This window comes from Mya arenaria, chromosome 13 (assembly GCF_026914265.1).
Source record: "Mya arenaria isolate MELC-2E11 chromosome 13, ASM2691426v1".
NCBI lineage: Eukaryota > Metazoa > Mollusca > Bivalvia > Myida > Myidae > Mya > Mya arenaria.
In genome coordinates this window covers 273953-290758 of record NC_069134.1, presented here as the reverse complement: position 1 = coordinate 290758, position 16806 = coordinate 273953, and the positions used below count along the sequence as shown (strand labels likewise).

Genomic DNA, 16806 nt, shown 5'->3' with positions numbered 1-16806 from the left:
CAGTGTGCAGGTATCTGTACCAAGTGCTGTCAGTGTGCAGTCAATTATCAAGTCCTGTCAGTGTGCAGGCAATTGAACAAAGTCCTGTCAGTGTGCAGGTTTGAGAATCAAATTATGTCAACAAGTCCAGTCAGTGTGCAGGGAACTCTGACAAGTCCTGTCAGTGATTATCCAGGCAACATGTTTGACCAGTATGTTTTTTAGCTCTACTGGCCAAAGGCCAGAAGAGCTTATGCCATGGTAATGTGTACGTAGTATGTTCATCCGTGCGTCTGTAAACAATTGCTTGTGAACACAATACAGTCTTCAGTTTTGATTGTATCTCGATGAAACTTGTACAGTATCTAGATATCCATTAGAGCTCGGTTCCTTTCGAAAACCAGCCAGATCCGCCCATGCATGCCTAGATTATGGCACTTGATAGTATAAAAAAATGCTATTGTGTAAACACTAGCTTGTGAACACGATACAGTCTTCAGTTTTGATTGTATCTCAATGAAACTTGTACAGTATTTAGATATCCATTAGAGCTCGGTTCCTTTTGAAAACCAGCCAGATCCGCCCATGCATGCCTAGATTATGGGTCTTGAAAGTATAAAAAAATGCTGTTTGAAGCTAAATCTGTTTTTAGCCAAGTCTACATGAGCGAAGTCTAATTTTAGCCAAGTTTACATGTAAAGTCACAATTGCTTGTGAAGGTTTGTTCAAATTATGCCCCTGGGGTCATTACTGCCCCCCCCCCCCCCCCCCCCCCACTATCCTTGCTATTTTGAACAAGGCTTTATTTAGTGGTCCACTACCATGATTGTTCAAATTATGCCCCTTGGGCAAAAGCTGACCCCACCCCTTTTGACTTACTTTTTAATTTTTAAAGCTGCAGTAATGAAATTTTAATCATGTGAACAGTTTTGCAAACAAGCATTAATGTTGTCCTCGGATGTCCTTGACTTTGACCTTTGACCGACTTTTTATTTTTAAAGCTACAGAAATTAAATTTTGACGATGAGTACAGTTTTGAAAGCAAATATTTTTTACCCTCAGATTACCTTTGCTTGACACATATTAAAATAGTTCATGCAACTAATCTGCTTACAACACTTCCTGTCCTCAGATGTTGAACGTGCAGCTCAAACGTACATGCTCTGGATTGAAAATGACCACAAGAGCCATGCCAGTAGAGCATAGGCCCTTTTGGGCCTCTTGTTTTCAATATTCTTTGAGAACAAATATCAAGCTATATTAATTACAAAGATTAAACTCTTTTACTCAGGTGAGCGATTTAGGGCAACCATGGCCCTCTTGTTATATATTTCACTTATTCAGAAACATTCCTTGCTTTGTCCACAAATTTCTTTGCTATTTTCTACTCTTTTTCAAAGGACAATGTCACATTCTGGGCATTTGTCACATACTGTGACAGCTCTTGTTGACTGCTTGTACACTCCCAACCAAGTGCAGTTACATAATGGTACTTTTTCTACTATAATGGTGATTCCATACCCAAATAATATTGCATTTTTCTTTTTTCCCATAATACAGAAAACAGGTGATGGTTACTCGATCCAGTCCCTTATGTTCACGTTCATGCATCTGTTGTTGAAGACCTCTAACCATGTGGCATTGTTGATTCCAAGGGAGAGAACCAGTGAGCAGCAGGCAAGGTTAGCTCGCACCATTTGTAAGGCTGCCCTTAAGGACCACCCTGAGTTTGTGTCTCAGACCAAGGAGGCTTCTTTCAAAACCCTCTCAGACCCAAAGTATTGTGGGAAAATGAAGGTGAATGGTCATGATGTAGGGGGATATAATTATTGAAGAATTTTAAGCAAAAGTTGTTCTTTCCCATACAAAAGGAGTTAAACCACTTAGATTTCAAGTCATTTGCTTAAGAAATCTCATATGATTAAATTATCTTTTACAGCAATTTAAATGTATAAATTTAGGCTAACAACATATGATGTCATTAAAATATGAGGGAATACTTGATTATGTTTACAAGTTGTGTCCATGTTTTCAGGTTTTACAAGGCCTTCTGAAGGTGTTCAACAAAGAAAAAAGCAAAGTTCTTGTCTTCTCTTACTCGACTCAGGTGATGAAATTTTTCAAATATCAATTTTATCAGTGGTTGAAATGAGCAATAGCCTGCAAGTCCTGCCTTGGTAAAATATTTGTTCAATTTTATATTATTGTTTGCAAATTGTATTAGAATTTTGAGGTTTAAAGCATTGAATAGTTGCTCTACTGCTTATCCATGATTACATTCTGAATGTATTATGTTTAGGGAACATCCTAAGATCGCTAGTAAGGGAAGTAAAAGTGTGTGAAAGCCAGTGCCAAAGTCCGTTAATTTTTACTGCCATTCTGCACTGAGCTGAGTATTGAGTGTGCCACTAATAGGATTGTAAGCCAACAACAGGCACAACTGTGAATGCCTTCGTGTGGTGGTGACTTCAAACACAACTTCTAACTAGTTTGAAATGTAGGGTGTGAATGTTTTGGTGACCTTGTCATCAGTGCTTATCAATCGCAATGTGAATGTGCTTATTTATTGATTAACAAGCATGTTTTACTAAGTTTATTTGCAAAAAGTAATATAGCAGAGCTTGCTGTAATTATATTAGTCAAGTAGTAATGACAACATTTGGGCTTGTTCATCCAATGATTGAATTGTATCATTGATCTCCTAATACCTATAATTCAGTGTAAGAATGAAAATGTTGTTGTTTTTGTTTCCATGTACTTAACATGAAATATACACTATTGACGATGAAATAAAATCAGTTTCTATGGCTTTCTTTCTCTATGTTAGTGTCAAGTTACCTATTGCAGGTTCTGGACATTATAGAGCAGTACATGATGACCACAGGTTATGAGTACCGGCGGATTGATGGGTCTGTCTCCTGTAAGAAACGGATGGTGGTTGTCAGAGAGTTCAACAAAGATCCAAACATCTTCATCTGCCTCATCTCCACAAAGTAAGGGCTCACTGTGGGTGGTATGCTTGTATAGTGATGGGCAAAGGCTCATTACATGTATAGTTGAAATGGGATCATTTGGTTTAGGAGAAAAAAGAACTTTCTTGTTTCAAATGTGTATGATAAGGTGGTATTATTTTGTAAGCTCCTCTTACTTGTGTGACTTTCTTATTAATTTTGTTTTTATGCTCTATGTAGAGCTGGTGGCCTTGGCCTGAATCTGACTGGAGCCAACCGCGTGCTGATATTTGACCCCAACTGGAACCCCACCCATGACTTGCAGGCCCAGGACCGAGCGTACCGCCTCGGGCAGCAACGAGATGTGCAGGTGTTCCGTCTTGTTTCCACGGGAACTATAGAGGAAAACATGTACCTTAGACAGATATACAAACAGGTATGGCATACTTAATATTTCATGGTACCGGTAATTCAAGTTTATTAAAAATAAAGGTTTCGATACAGTTTTTTTAGTTCATTGTATTATTTATTGCTGTTGAATATAAAATCAGTGCTTGAAAGAATTTTTCTTAACGAGAACTTCTGTTGAATAATCAACAAATTATAAATCTGAAATATGAAGGTATCTGAATGTGTTAAAAGCAGTTGAAAGCATTTATATAATAATTATTCAATTTTCGCAGCAACTTTTAAATGTTACTGTGGAAGACGGAAATGCCCGTCGCTACTTCTATGCAGTACAGGGCAGCCGACACCAGAAGGGCGAGCTGTTTGGGGTGAAGAATATGTTCTCCCTTCGCACCGGCGATGCTTGCTTCACACATGACATACTCAAGGTAGGAGATGGCGTAGTTGTCTAGATGCTGAATGAGCTGTGCTTTTGGCAATTCGACCATGTTTGGACAGCCATATCAACAAAAATAGACAAAAACTATAACACAACTAATTCAAGGCTATTCATAAATATTTGATGCTCTTACCAAAATTAACATGTGGTCCAAGCAGTATCCATGAAAACCATGAAAAATAATAACTTTATGTTTGGCAAAACTAGCTCCACGTCCAACAACTGTTTTTTGTGTGTGGCACTACAGTATATCTGGTTGACCACCTTAAAATCTTTTGAGGGCTTTTTTAATGTTAGATCCCCTGCTTTTGTTAACAGTGGAGAATCATGCTCAGTTGGGAAACAAGGGGATTTCCCTCGAGTGTTTCCTGATCTAAAATTGAGATAATTTTTAAACTCAGTGTTCTTGAAATAACAAGACTTTTTGGATCTGTTTATGGATTGGAAGCACTTCTTTCCCTACTGTATTGGGAAGCAGAACCATCAAGGCAGTGAAAACGAGCTATTCAATGAAACGTTGAAGTTTTATATTGCTTCTATTTCAACTGAAAAATTTCATATCTGAAAAGTAGTATTTTAGATCTATATTTCTAGTTTACATCCATGATTTGAGATTGTCTGTTTTGAATGAAAACTTTTAAGTGGCATAAAAATTATACTAGTAAATGTAAGATCACTATTTGTGCCAAATGGACCGTTGTGAGGCCATTTTATTGTCCAAGGCTTTTCAATTTAGTTGGCTTTACATCCATCTGCTGTTGAAAGTTTTATTCACTTTTGTGAGTGACATGATTGATGAGTAATGCTTGGTTAATTCTGTGAAAAGAAAAAGTTTTAATATCAATTTTATTACCAACCATGCCAGTTTTCAATTTCTCTGGCTGAAGAGCTAAACACACTAGTTCTATTTTATTCTGTTATTTTATTTGATATCGTATGAAAATATCCTCATCTCAATCAGCGTACAGAGCGTGTGGAGAATGCATTGGTGGGGTTTGACACCGTCCGCTACACACCACCTGTCCCACGGCTAGATGAGGATGAGGAGTACAATGATGTCATCACAGACAACGGTCTCCATAGCGATGATGTCCTGCAGCAGTTCTTCTCTACAGAAGGTAACACACAAGTGGACATCAGACTTGCAGCAGATAAATTATAATGATGAGTTGTGTGACCGGAAAGTAAAACAAAGATAAAGCTTTGTTTGTTGAGAGTTCACATTATATGAGTATGGTGTGGGATGGGGCTCATATGTGGGCAAAAAGTATACACCTATTTAAATCACACTTTCGTCATTGTGTCTGTCTCTCCTGCCGGTTTTCTGGGCTGTAACTTAATGCCATGTATGTAGGGATTTTAAAATAAACTGACAAAAGTACTTTGTACATAAAGGGCTAGTGTCGCATGCAAGACCCATGGCTTTACCTCAAAGTTTAAGGTCACACTTAAAACATTATGGAATGCTGCATATATGCACAAAGATACAGTATAGTTGGTCATATCTGTGCTGTAACTTTGTCATGCACGGAGGGATTTTAAAATAAATTGTCTCATGTGTTCAGTACATAAAGGCGATGTGACATGTACAATACCAAAGCCCCTAACTCCAAGGTCAAGCTCACATCTAGAGTTTAATCATGATGGAAAACTGCATATATGCACATAGATAGAATATCCGTGAGAATATCTGCGTCAGAGCTCTAATTTTGTATTGCAATTAAAAAATACCTCACTAGCAAGACAGTATAATTATTCTTAAACATGTACTATGGAATACCTGGTTACAATTAACTATTTTCAGATTCAGATTCTGGCATTGACAATGTGGAAATAATGGATGAGGTGGAGGATAGGGAGAGGGAGAGTTGCAAACAACCGCGGAAGAAAAAGCTGCTCAAACCCAGGTCAAGAAAGAGAATCGACATAGATGACAGTGAATCTGACAGTTCAGAGCCAGCTGCAGATAGTGTTGATGGTTATGTGCAGCCGGGAAAGGTCAAGTTGAAATTCAGGGAGCCAGAAGGAGGGAAAGTGAAGCCCTCTGAGAGTCGAACAGGGAAAGGGCCGATGAGAAAAGAAACAAAGACTCGGACAAAAAGTGACAAGAAGGAATTTGAGGTGGATCAGACACTGGTAGGAACGCTGGCCAATGTCTCAGATGTGTTCGGTATGTTTTGTATATTATTACCAGGGCTTCTAATTTTTTGAAACCTAACCCCCCCCCCCAACCCCCAACCCCCCCTAAAAAAAGACCTGTAGTTAATCAAGCGTGTCACTCTTGATATCCTATAGGACTATGTTAATTAATTCGGAATTTTAATACTTTCGCTGATTATCAATGACAATTGTACTTATCTTTAAAACTGTTTTTAACCTGCAATGCTACTTTATTACAATTTAACAATTTACAATTTAGTAATCAACAAACGGATATATCATGTAATGATTGATGACATAGCAGGTTGCTATGTGAAAATATGGATTTTAACACTTAATCAAGATGGCTGCAAGCACATAATTAACACATAATTTGTTTAATTGTGTCTTTTGTGACCTACCACTGCATGTGATTGGACCAATTGCAAGCGTCTGCTAATTAACAGATATTGACTGTTCAGTGTTGCGGAAAAAGCAGTTGGTCGCATTGGTCTGATGGTAACTAGGACAATTTTATTGGGGGTAATTTTGAATGTGTGAATGACCCAAAAATGTTTGTGTATTACAATTTCTACAAATTTTACTGACTTAGTTGTTTTGGACCGAAATTATAAAAAAATGAGAAAATTTCGGTCAAAATCAGTCCAGACCAGCAAATTGCCATTTTAGAAGCCCTGATTATTACATATGGAAAAAGGTTGTGATCTTTATCTATTATAATTTATTTTGATTGTAGATGCAATGTTGCCCACTTCTATGTAATGTACACAGTGGGGTAATAAAAATCCCCACATTGCTATCGTATACTTGTTTTCCGCTTCTACAGACAACTGTGGAGTAGTCCATGTCCATGAAAACGTACGTGTGGTCGGGGGTAGCCGGGCAGAGGACCACATGTCACGGTGCGCCATCTCAGACGTGTATGAGCTCCACCAGAACTCTCAGGACCTCGCTGTACAGTGTGAACTTCTACCTCAGGTACAAAACCAAAGCAATAACCAGCCCCATGGTGTATTTCATAGTGTGCAACCACCAGCCATATAGTCTATACCTTGGTGTGCATCGACCAACCACGTGGTGTATTCCATAGTGTGCAACCATCAACCACATGGTGTATTCCATGGTGTGCAACTGACAGCCACATAGTCTATACCACAGTGTGCAACCAACAGCCACAGAGTCTATACCATGGTGTGCAACCACCAGGCACCTAGTCTATACCTTGGTGTGCATTGACCAACCACGTGGTGTATTCCATAGTGTGCAACCATCAACCACTTGGTGTATTCCATGGTGTGCAACGACACCCACAAAGTCTATACCATGGTGTGCAACTTTGTGGCTGATGGTCGCACACCATGGAATACACCATGTGACTGACGGTTGACCACCAGCCACATAGTCTATACCACAGTGTGCAACCAACAGCCACAGAGTCTATACCATGGTGTGCAACCACCAGGCACCTAGTCTATACCATTGTGTGCAACCACCAGCCACAAAGTCTATACCATGGTGTGCAACCATCAGCACCATAGTCTTTCCCATGGTGTGCAACCACCATCCACCTAGTCTATACCATGGTGTGCAACCAACAGCCACATTGTCTATTCCATGGTGTGCAACCACCAGCCACCTAGTCTATACAATGGTGTGCAACCACCAGCCACCTAGTATATACCATGGTGTGCAATCACCAGCCACAAAGTCTATACCATGGTGTGCAACCACCAGCCACCTTGTCTATACCATGCTGTGCAACCACCAGCCACCTTTTCTATACCATGGTGTGCAACCACCAGCCACCTTTTCTATACCATAGTGTGCAACCACCAGCCACCCAGTCTATACCATGGTGTGCAATCACCAGCCACCTTTTCTATACCATGGTGTGCAACCACCAGCCACCTAGTCTATACAATGGTGTGCAACCACCAGCCACATTTTCTATACCATGGTGTGTAACCACCAGCCACATAGTCTATACCCTGGTGTGCAAACACCAGCCACCTTGTCTATACCATGGTGTGCAACCACTAGCTACCTAGTCTAAACCATGGTATGCAACCGCCAGCCACATGGTATAATCCATGGTGTAAAACAACCAGCCACATGGCATATTCCATGGTATGCAACCACGAGCCACAAGGTGTACTCCATGGTGTGCAACTACCAACGCATGGTATAATCCATGGTGTAAAACAACCAGCCACATGCTGTATTCCATGGCTTGTAACCACCAGCCACATGGTGTACTCCATGGTATGCAACCACCAGCCACATGCTGTATTCCATGGCTTGTAACCACCAGCCACATGGTGTACTTCATGGTATGCAACCACCAGCCACATGGTGTACATATGGTATGCAACCACCAGCCACATGGTATAATCCATGGTGTAAAACAACCAGCCACATGGCATATTCCATGGTATGCAACCACGAGCCACAAGGTGTACTCCATGGTGTGCAATTACCAACGCATGGTATAATCCATGGTGTAAAACAACCAGCCCATGCTGTATTCCATGGCTTGTAACCACCAGCCACATGGTGTACTCCATGGTATGCAACCACCAGCCACATGGTGTACACATAGTATGCAACTACCAACCACATGGTATAATCCATGGTGTATAACAACCAGCCACATAGTGTATTTCATGGTTCGCAACCACCAGCCACATGGTGTACTCCATGGTATGCAACTACCAACCACATGGTGTACTTCATGGTATGCAGCCACCATCCACATGGTGTACTTCATGGTATGCAACTACCAACCACATGGTGTACTCCATGGTATGCAACTAACAACCACATGGTGTACTCCATGGTATGCAGCCACCAACCACATGGTGTACTTCATTGTATGCAGCCACCATCCACATGGTGTACTTCATGGTATGCAACTACCAACCACATGGTGTACTTCATGGTATGCAACTACCAACCACATGGTGTACTTCATGGTATGCAACCACCAGCCACATGATATTATTCATGGTATATGCAACCACAAGCCACATGGTGTACTCCATGGTATACAACTACCAGCCACATGTTGTACACATGGTAAGCAACCACCAGCCACATGGTGTATTCCATGGTATGCAACCACCAGCCACATGGTGTTCACATGGTGTGCAACTACCAACCACATGGTGTACTCCATGGTATGCAACCACCAACCACATGGTGCATTCCATGGTATGCAGCCACCACTGACATGATGTACTCCATGGTGTACTACCACCAGCCACATGGTGTACTCCATGGTGTAAATCAATCAGCCACATGGTGTACTCCGTGGTATGCAACCACCAACCACATGGTGTACTTCGTGGTATGCAACCACCGTCCTCATGGTGTACTTCATGGTATGCAACCACTATCCACATGGTGTACTTCATGGTATGCAACCACCATCCACATGGTATACATATGGTATGCAACCACCAACCACATGGTATAATCCATGGTGTATAACAACCAGCCACATGGTGTATTCCATGGTTTGCAACCACCAGCCACATGGTGTACTCCATGGTGTGCAATTACCAACACATGGTATAATCTATGGTGTAAAACAATCAACCACATGGTGTACTCCATGGTATGCAACCACCAACTACATGGTGTACTCCATGGTATGCAACCATCAACCAAATGGTGTACTCCATGGTATGCAACCACCAACCACATGGTTTGCTCCATGGTATGCAACCAGCAACCACATGGTGTACTCCATGGAGCGCAACTACCAACCACATGGCATCATCCATGGTGTTAAACAACCAGCCACCTGGTGTTTTCCATGGCTTGTAACCACCAGCCACATGGTATATGACATGGTGTCCAGCATTCATATTGCAGAATAGCTACATAATCAGATGTATTCTCATTCATTCTACATCAGAAATTAAACCCATCACAAATAGTTTCAAGTTTTTCAAGTCAACCAATGTTGTTGTGTGTTTGCAGCCCATAATTATGTGTAGACTGGTTGGATCGGATAAAAATGTAACACATGTAAAAAGTAGTATCTGCATCTTTTGTTACAGTCAAGTGACAAGGAAGAAAAGCCAGCCCCACTTGGCCGTGGTCGGAAGCGAAGTGAACCAGAGGTTGGGCACAACACCTCAGGGTCAAAGGTCATAGGCAGGGCCAAGGTCATCATAGGACAGACACCCAGGGCCATTAGACTGTAAGTGTTAAGTGTTGTTAAATGTGCAGGTAGTGTGGTAGTGTCATATATCTAAGTGATATCTTGCAGCAAGGGAATAAGATTACATGAGAATAATGAGTAATGAGAATACTTGGTTATTTAAATTTGTGATGTTTTAAATATCTATTTTGTTTTATTGATGTTGCAGGAAGCAGATGGAGGCAATGTGCAAGTTCCATACCGCCGGTTCCTTGTTGGACTTTGCTTGCCTGGTTCTCGGCTCCAGTGTACAGGAGAGGGTCCAGCTGCTCTCCCGCTACTACCTGGACCAGGAACCAGAACTACAGCAGGTGTTGGATGACTGGCGTCATGACAACACAGTAAACCAAGGCAGGACATTTGGCTATCTAAAGCTTCTCCTCTTCCATTTTGTTCAAAACATCCAAGAATTACATTAGATTTTCAGGTTAAAAAACAATTAGTTCTATGCAATTTTTGTATGAAATACAGTTTAAGACATGAAACTATGTTTTATTATTATTATGTCTCCCCCTCTCTGGGGGAGACATATTGTTTTTGCCCTGTCCGTCAGTCCGTCCGTACGTCACACTTCGTTTCCGATCGATAACTGGAAAACCGCATGACCTAGGATCACCAAACTTGGTAGGGAGGTTGGTCGTGAGGTGTAGAGGATCCCTATTGTTTTTGGGGTCACTAGGTCAAAGGTCAAGGTCGCGGCGACCCCCAATATAAAAAACATTTCTGCTCAAAATCTTGAGAACGGTTTGACCTAGGTTCACCAAACTTGGTAGGGAGGTTGGTCATGAGGTGTAGAAGATCCCTATTGTTTTTGGGGTCACTAGGTCAAAGGTCAAGGTCGCGGCGACCCCCAATGTAAAAAACATTTCCGCTCAATATCTTGAGAATGGTTTGACCTAGGTTCACCAAACTTGGTAGGGAGGTTGATCATGAGGTTTAGAAAACTCCTATATTTTGGGGGGTCACAAGGTCAAAGGTCAACGTCGCTGTGACCTCTAATGTAAAAAAATATTTCCGTGCAATATCAGGAGAATGCTTTGATCTAGGTTCACCAAACTTTGAAGTGAGGTTGGTCATGATGTCTAGATGATCCCAATTGTTTTGGGGGTAACAAGGTCAATAGTCAAGGTCGTGGTGACCTTCCATGTAAAAATCATTTGCGTGTAATATCTTTATGTCTCCCCCATTCATGGGGAGACATATTGTTTTTGCCCTGTCCGTCAGTCAGTCCATCAGTCTGTCAGTCAGTCAGTCAGTACGTCACACTTCGTTTCCGCCCAATAACTATAGAACTCTTAGACCCAGGAACTTCATACTTGGTATGCTAGTTGGCCATGACTAGTAGATGACCCCTATTGAATTTGGGGTCACTAGGTCAAAGATCAGGGTCAACGTGACCTTGAGGTGAAGAAACGGTTTCCACTCAATAACTAAAGATCCTTTGGGTCCAGGAACTTCATACTTGGTATGCTAGTTGTTCATGACTATTAGATGACTCCTATTGATTTTGAGATCAAAAGGTCAAAGGTCAAGGTTACCTTCAGGTAAAAAATGTTATGTTGGCAGTGACCTTAAGCTTAAAAATGGTTTCTGCTCAATAACTAAAGAAAGCTTGTACCCAGGAACTTCATAGTTGTTCATGACTAGTAGATGACTCCTATTGATTTTGAGATCAGTAGGTCAATGGTCAAGGTCACCGTGACCTTGAGGTGAAGAAACTGTTTCCGCTCAATAACTAGAGAACGCTTGCAACCAGGAATTTCATACTTGGTATGCTAGTTGGTCATGACTAGAAGATGACCCATATTGATTTTGAGATCACTAGGTCAAAGGTCAAGGTTGCCATGACCTTGAAGTGAAGAAAAAGTTTCCGCTCAATAACTAAAGATCCTTTGGTTTCAGGAACTTCATACTTGGTAAGCTAGTTGTTCATGACTAGAAGATGACCCCTATTGATTTTCAGATCAAAAGGTCAAAGGTCAAGGTTACCTTCAGGTAAAAAATGATACGTTGGTGGTGACCTTAAGCTTAAAAATGGTTTCTGCTCAATAACTTAAGAACGCTTGTACCCAGGAACTTCATTCTTGGTACGCTAGTCGGTCATGACTAGTAGATGACCCCTATTGATTTTGAGATCAGTAGGTCAAAGGTCAAGGTTGCCATGACCTTGAGTTGAAGAAATGGTTACCGCTCAGTAACTAAAGAACACTTGCACCCAAGAACTTAATACTTGGTATGCAAGTTGGTTATGTAGATGATCCCTATTGATGTTGTGATCAGTAGGTAAAAGGTCATGGTCACGATGACTGTGAGCTGAAAAATGGTTTCCGATCAATAATTGAATAACGCTTGCGCCCAGGAACTTCATACAATGCAAACTTCGTTTACATTTTCCATGATTAATCAACAACACTTTCTTCTCTTCACTATTTAATATAATCGAATAAACCAAACTTCACTGTTGGTTTGTCTCCAGTCCAAAGTTACAAATTTCATGTCCATCATTTATTTTTTCTCAGCTACGACCACACAATAGGGGAGACAAGCGCTTTTTCAAAAAAGCAATCTCTAGTTTCATTGCTGATTATAAAATGTTATTTAATGAAATGATTTGTATTGATGCTTTTCATGACTGATTTGTTATAGAGAAGACAGAGAAGACTGAGAAGAAAATGAAAAACGTGGTCAAGAAGAAAGCTGCTAGGAGAGAGCCAGTCCAGAGAAGGCCAGCAAAAAGAAAGGCTGTCCAGAGCATCTGCTTCCTGGATGATGTGGAAATGGAAAGTGAATCTCCAAGTCTGGTGCAAGACATTGACGGAAATGTGGATAGTGATATGGAAGGTGATGATGTTGGGGACGCTGATATGGAGGTGGGTAGAAAGGTTACTCCAAGGAAGAGACTCAGGACTGTGACTGTTAAACAGAAAACGAGGGCAGGGAGAGGTAAACATGTGCCCGAGATGCCCAGCTATTTGGTAGATAACAATGGTGAAAGTCAAGTTAAAGCAAGTCAAGTATTTAAAAAAAGGAGACCAAGAAAACTGATAAAGCAAGAAAGTTCTGAAGAGTCTGACCTCCTCACTGAGCTAGAAAAGCAGCAAGTTGACATGGAGCACAAAAACAGGTCTGATGATTATCATGAAACTGCTAAACTTAACAAAAATAGAGACATAAGTTCAAAACCAAACTCCTCGTTTTTGGACGACCTGTTCTCAAGTTTTGAAACTACATCTCCAAAACACAAACCACCACCTAAGAGTAAGGTAAAGTCACCGGTGAAAAAGAAATCGGACATTGTCTGTGGTGATGATGATGATGACTGTAAACCAGATGGAATATTTGACCCGTTTAAAGAAATTGATGAAATATTCACTGATAGTGCCAAATCTCAAACAGAGGAAGAGGTTCATTTGGACAGAAGTACGCTGAAGGATGATAATATGGATTGTTTAGATGATCCGAGACTTTGGAAGCGACGGAAGGTGGTGCCATCTCATAGGAGACGTAATCTCGTGGACAGACTGATTGCTGACAGTGAGGCAGAGTATAAGGAACTGTTTGCCGATGGAAAACTTAAGAAAAAACAAGGGGCAGAGAACTCCCTCAAGTCTCGGTCCACCTTTGATGGCTCACAGAGCTTGTTTAGTTAGTGAAGAAATGAAAGTTATGTGAACACCCACATGACATGAACGTTATATGAACACACACAGTGACATGAGCGTTATATGAACACACACAGTGACATGAGCGATATATGAACACACACAGTGACATGAGAGTTATATGAACACACACAGTGACATGAGCGATATATGAACACACACAGTGACATGAGCGTTATATGAACACACACAGTGACCTGAGCGTTATATGAACACACACAGTGACCTGAGCGTTATAGTGACATGAGCGTTATATGAACACACATATGAACATACACAGTGAAATGAGCGTTATAAGAACACACACAGTGACATGAGCGTTATATGAACACACACGGTGACATGAGCGTTATATGAACACATATATGAACACACACAGTGACATGAGCGTTATATGAACACACACAGTGACATGAGCGTTATATGAACACATATATGAACACACACAGTGACCTGAGCGTTATATGAACACATATATGAACACACACGGTGACCTGAGCGTTATATGAACACATATATGAACACACACGGTGACATGAGCGTTATATGAACACATATATGAACACACACAGTGACCTGAGCGTTATATGAACACATATATGAACACACACAGTGACATGAGCGTTATATGAACACATATATGAACACACACGGTGACATGAGCGTTATATGAACACATATATGAACACACACAGTGACCTGAGCGTTATATGAACACACACAGTGACATGAGAGGGCATGATGATGTTCATGTAAAAGACAGTTTTGAAACTATTCTTATTGATTTTTAAACTGAATTTAGTTTAATTTTAAAGAAAACCATTTATACAATTGAATGATATTAATGTGAATTTTATGGCATCTTTATTTTAGGCATGTTTTTGCTGAAAAACTTTTGTTGTAGTGCTTTGTTCTTTTGTAATGATTGACTATATACTGAGAATACTTAGCTGTAAAATTGATAAATGCATTATCAAAAATAAAAAAGGATTGTGTTTCTTTATATCATTTAACATTTTAGTTTTAAGTCATCTAAGATCTCAGATATTCAATGGTTTCAATTGAATTCTACATCGGATGTTAATGTGAAGCTATAAAATCTATTTGAGCGCTGACGGCTTTGTAATACTCCCATAGCAAACAGTACTTAAAGCGTGACAAATGCGTACTGATTTTAAGCCTTGTACAGTGTGGGGGTGAGTTAAAACCTGATACCCTTACTGCAATTCACTGCTGGCCCATCCATATACAATATATCCATTTCTAAATACTCCAAAGTTACTTTGTAACTTGTAAGTAAATATTTCTTTAAGATCTGTCACCAAAAAAGGTGGTAGTGTATATCTGCTAATTCATGTACACGTTTTTGGATGCTATGTTATAAATTCTAATTAAAGTGAAACAATTGTTTAGTTTTGTAGAAATAAGTTTTTTTAACATGAACACCAAGATTTCAAACCATGACCAAGTATTTTAAACATAACCAATATTACACAATTTGAAACATATTTATTAATTAGTCTAGTCAGATGTTTATGTTTTATTTAACATAACAGTTCACAAAATAGTTTGTATAAAAACATCATGGTTCAACAAACAGAACATTCGATAAAGCAAATCATGTAGATATAGTGCGTACGTTATTCGATTAAAAGTAATTTAGCACCCTGCTAAAACACGCACAATGATATTTATAGATTGTTAAATGATTTGGAAGAATGCATATGTTTTCATCTATATTATATCCGGTTTTTGAAGTTGTTTTTTGAAAGGTTTATAGGAGTTCTTGCTGGTAATGAGTATTTACTTAAACAGTGCTTATTGGCTCTATAGTAATACTTGTAATTTTGTTCTATGAGAAAACTGCTGTAAAATCTGGATTAAAAATTAGATTTAATACTGATAGTATTTCCTTTTTGTCAAAGCATTAGTGCAATTTGATGTGGGATGTTTATGTATATATATAAATTTACCAGCGGAATACAGAAACTGTGCATGAAATATTATACAAGTTCTGAAATAATAACAGATTTTTTTTTTTAAAGTTAATTCTGAAAATTGTAACAAGCACTGAGGTACCTCTCTGTTTCAAATTTGCAATAATGTCGTTAAACATCATGTAAACATCGAATGCTTGGCGTAATTTTTGACAAATTTCGTATTAGGCGCAGTATCTCTTTTCCTCTAGTATATGAGTTGTAGTATGTGTGTACGTGTATTATACAGCCTGACGTGTATTATACAGCCTGACGTGTATTATACAGCCTGACGTGTATTATACAGCCTGACGTGTATTATACAGCCTGACGTGTATTATACAGCCTGACGTGTATTATACAGCCTGACGTGTATTATACAGCCTGACGATGCTGCCCAGAACTCTACTGATATGTGCACTATGCAGTTGCGCATTTGCAATGCTGGTAAGATCATATTTTTGTATTTTATATGTTTTTTATCTTCAAAATAGGAATTTAAGTCATTATAAATGTATGACAATTAAAGTACTATGCCGGAGTGTGGACTGAACTGAAGGTACACCATTAAACGGTAAGGTTGGGTGAATTGTCCGTCAATATATATCTATCTCTTATTCATGAAGATTTCGAAGTCGATACTCGATATTGAGGAAGTTTGTCTCAAACCGTCGCAGATATCGACTGTCCTGCATCAAGGATTGTTCACATGCTCTCATGGCTGCGTAGAACTCTAGTAAAACAGACAAATACAAATGTGCATGGTTCTCGTTACATGACTCGACAAGACCAAACTGTCGACGGAACTCCAATATAAGAGAATATAACACGACGTGTACACGTACGTTAAGCTTCACATACAAGTGAAAGTTGCAGTTGAGTTTGCGGAATATCTCTTAACATTTACTGGTAGGCTCGCTGAATATCTTTCCTCGTGCTGTCGCTTTGTGCGCATATATCCCTGGATAACGTAGTTCACAGAAAGAAGTCACACACGTACCCGTACAAGTATTGATTCGCAACG

The 16806-nt window shown here is 39.8% G+C and overlaps 1 protein-coding gene across 9 annotated transcripts in view; it reads left to right on the top strand.

The window, feature by feature from the left end:
* LOC128213564 (DNA excision repair protein ERCC-6-like 2) overlaps window positions 1-16806 on the top strand; it is a 38888-nt gene that overhangs the window by 21392 nt on the left and 690 nt on the right. For 2 of the 9 annotated variants that reach the window (XM_052919414.1, XM_052919413.1), the window contains 12 exons: window positions 1540-1776; window positions 2015-2086; window positions 2827-2972; window positions 3171-3366; window positions 3614-3766; window positions 4739-4895; window positions 5582-5947; window positions 6764-6915; window positions 10002-10144; window positions 10314-10495; window positions 12791-15598; window positions 16033-16229. In XM_052919414.1, the coding sequence (XP_052775374.1) occupies window positions 1540-1776; window positions 2015-2086; window positions 2827-2972; window positions 3171-3366; window positions 3614-3766; window positions 4739-4895; window positions 5582-5947; window positions 6764-6915; window positions 10002-10144; window positions 10314-10495; window positions 12791-13794 (2808 nt within the window). In that variant the 3' untranslated portion in view covers window positions 13795-15598; window positions 16033-16229. The remainder of the gene's footprint in view (window positions 1-1539; window positions 1777-2014; window positions 2087-2826; window positions 2973-3170; window positions 3367-3613; window positions 3767-4738; window positions 4896-5581; window positions 5948-6763; window positions 6916-10001; window positions 10145-10313; window positions 10496-12790; window positions 15599-16032; window positions 16230-16806) is intronic. The other 7 variants (XM_052919422.1, XM_052919421.1, XM_052919420.1 and 4 more) reach the window with 7 other exon arrangements.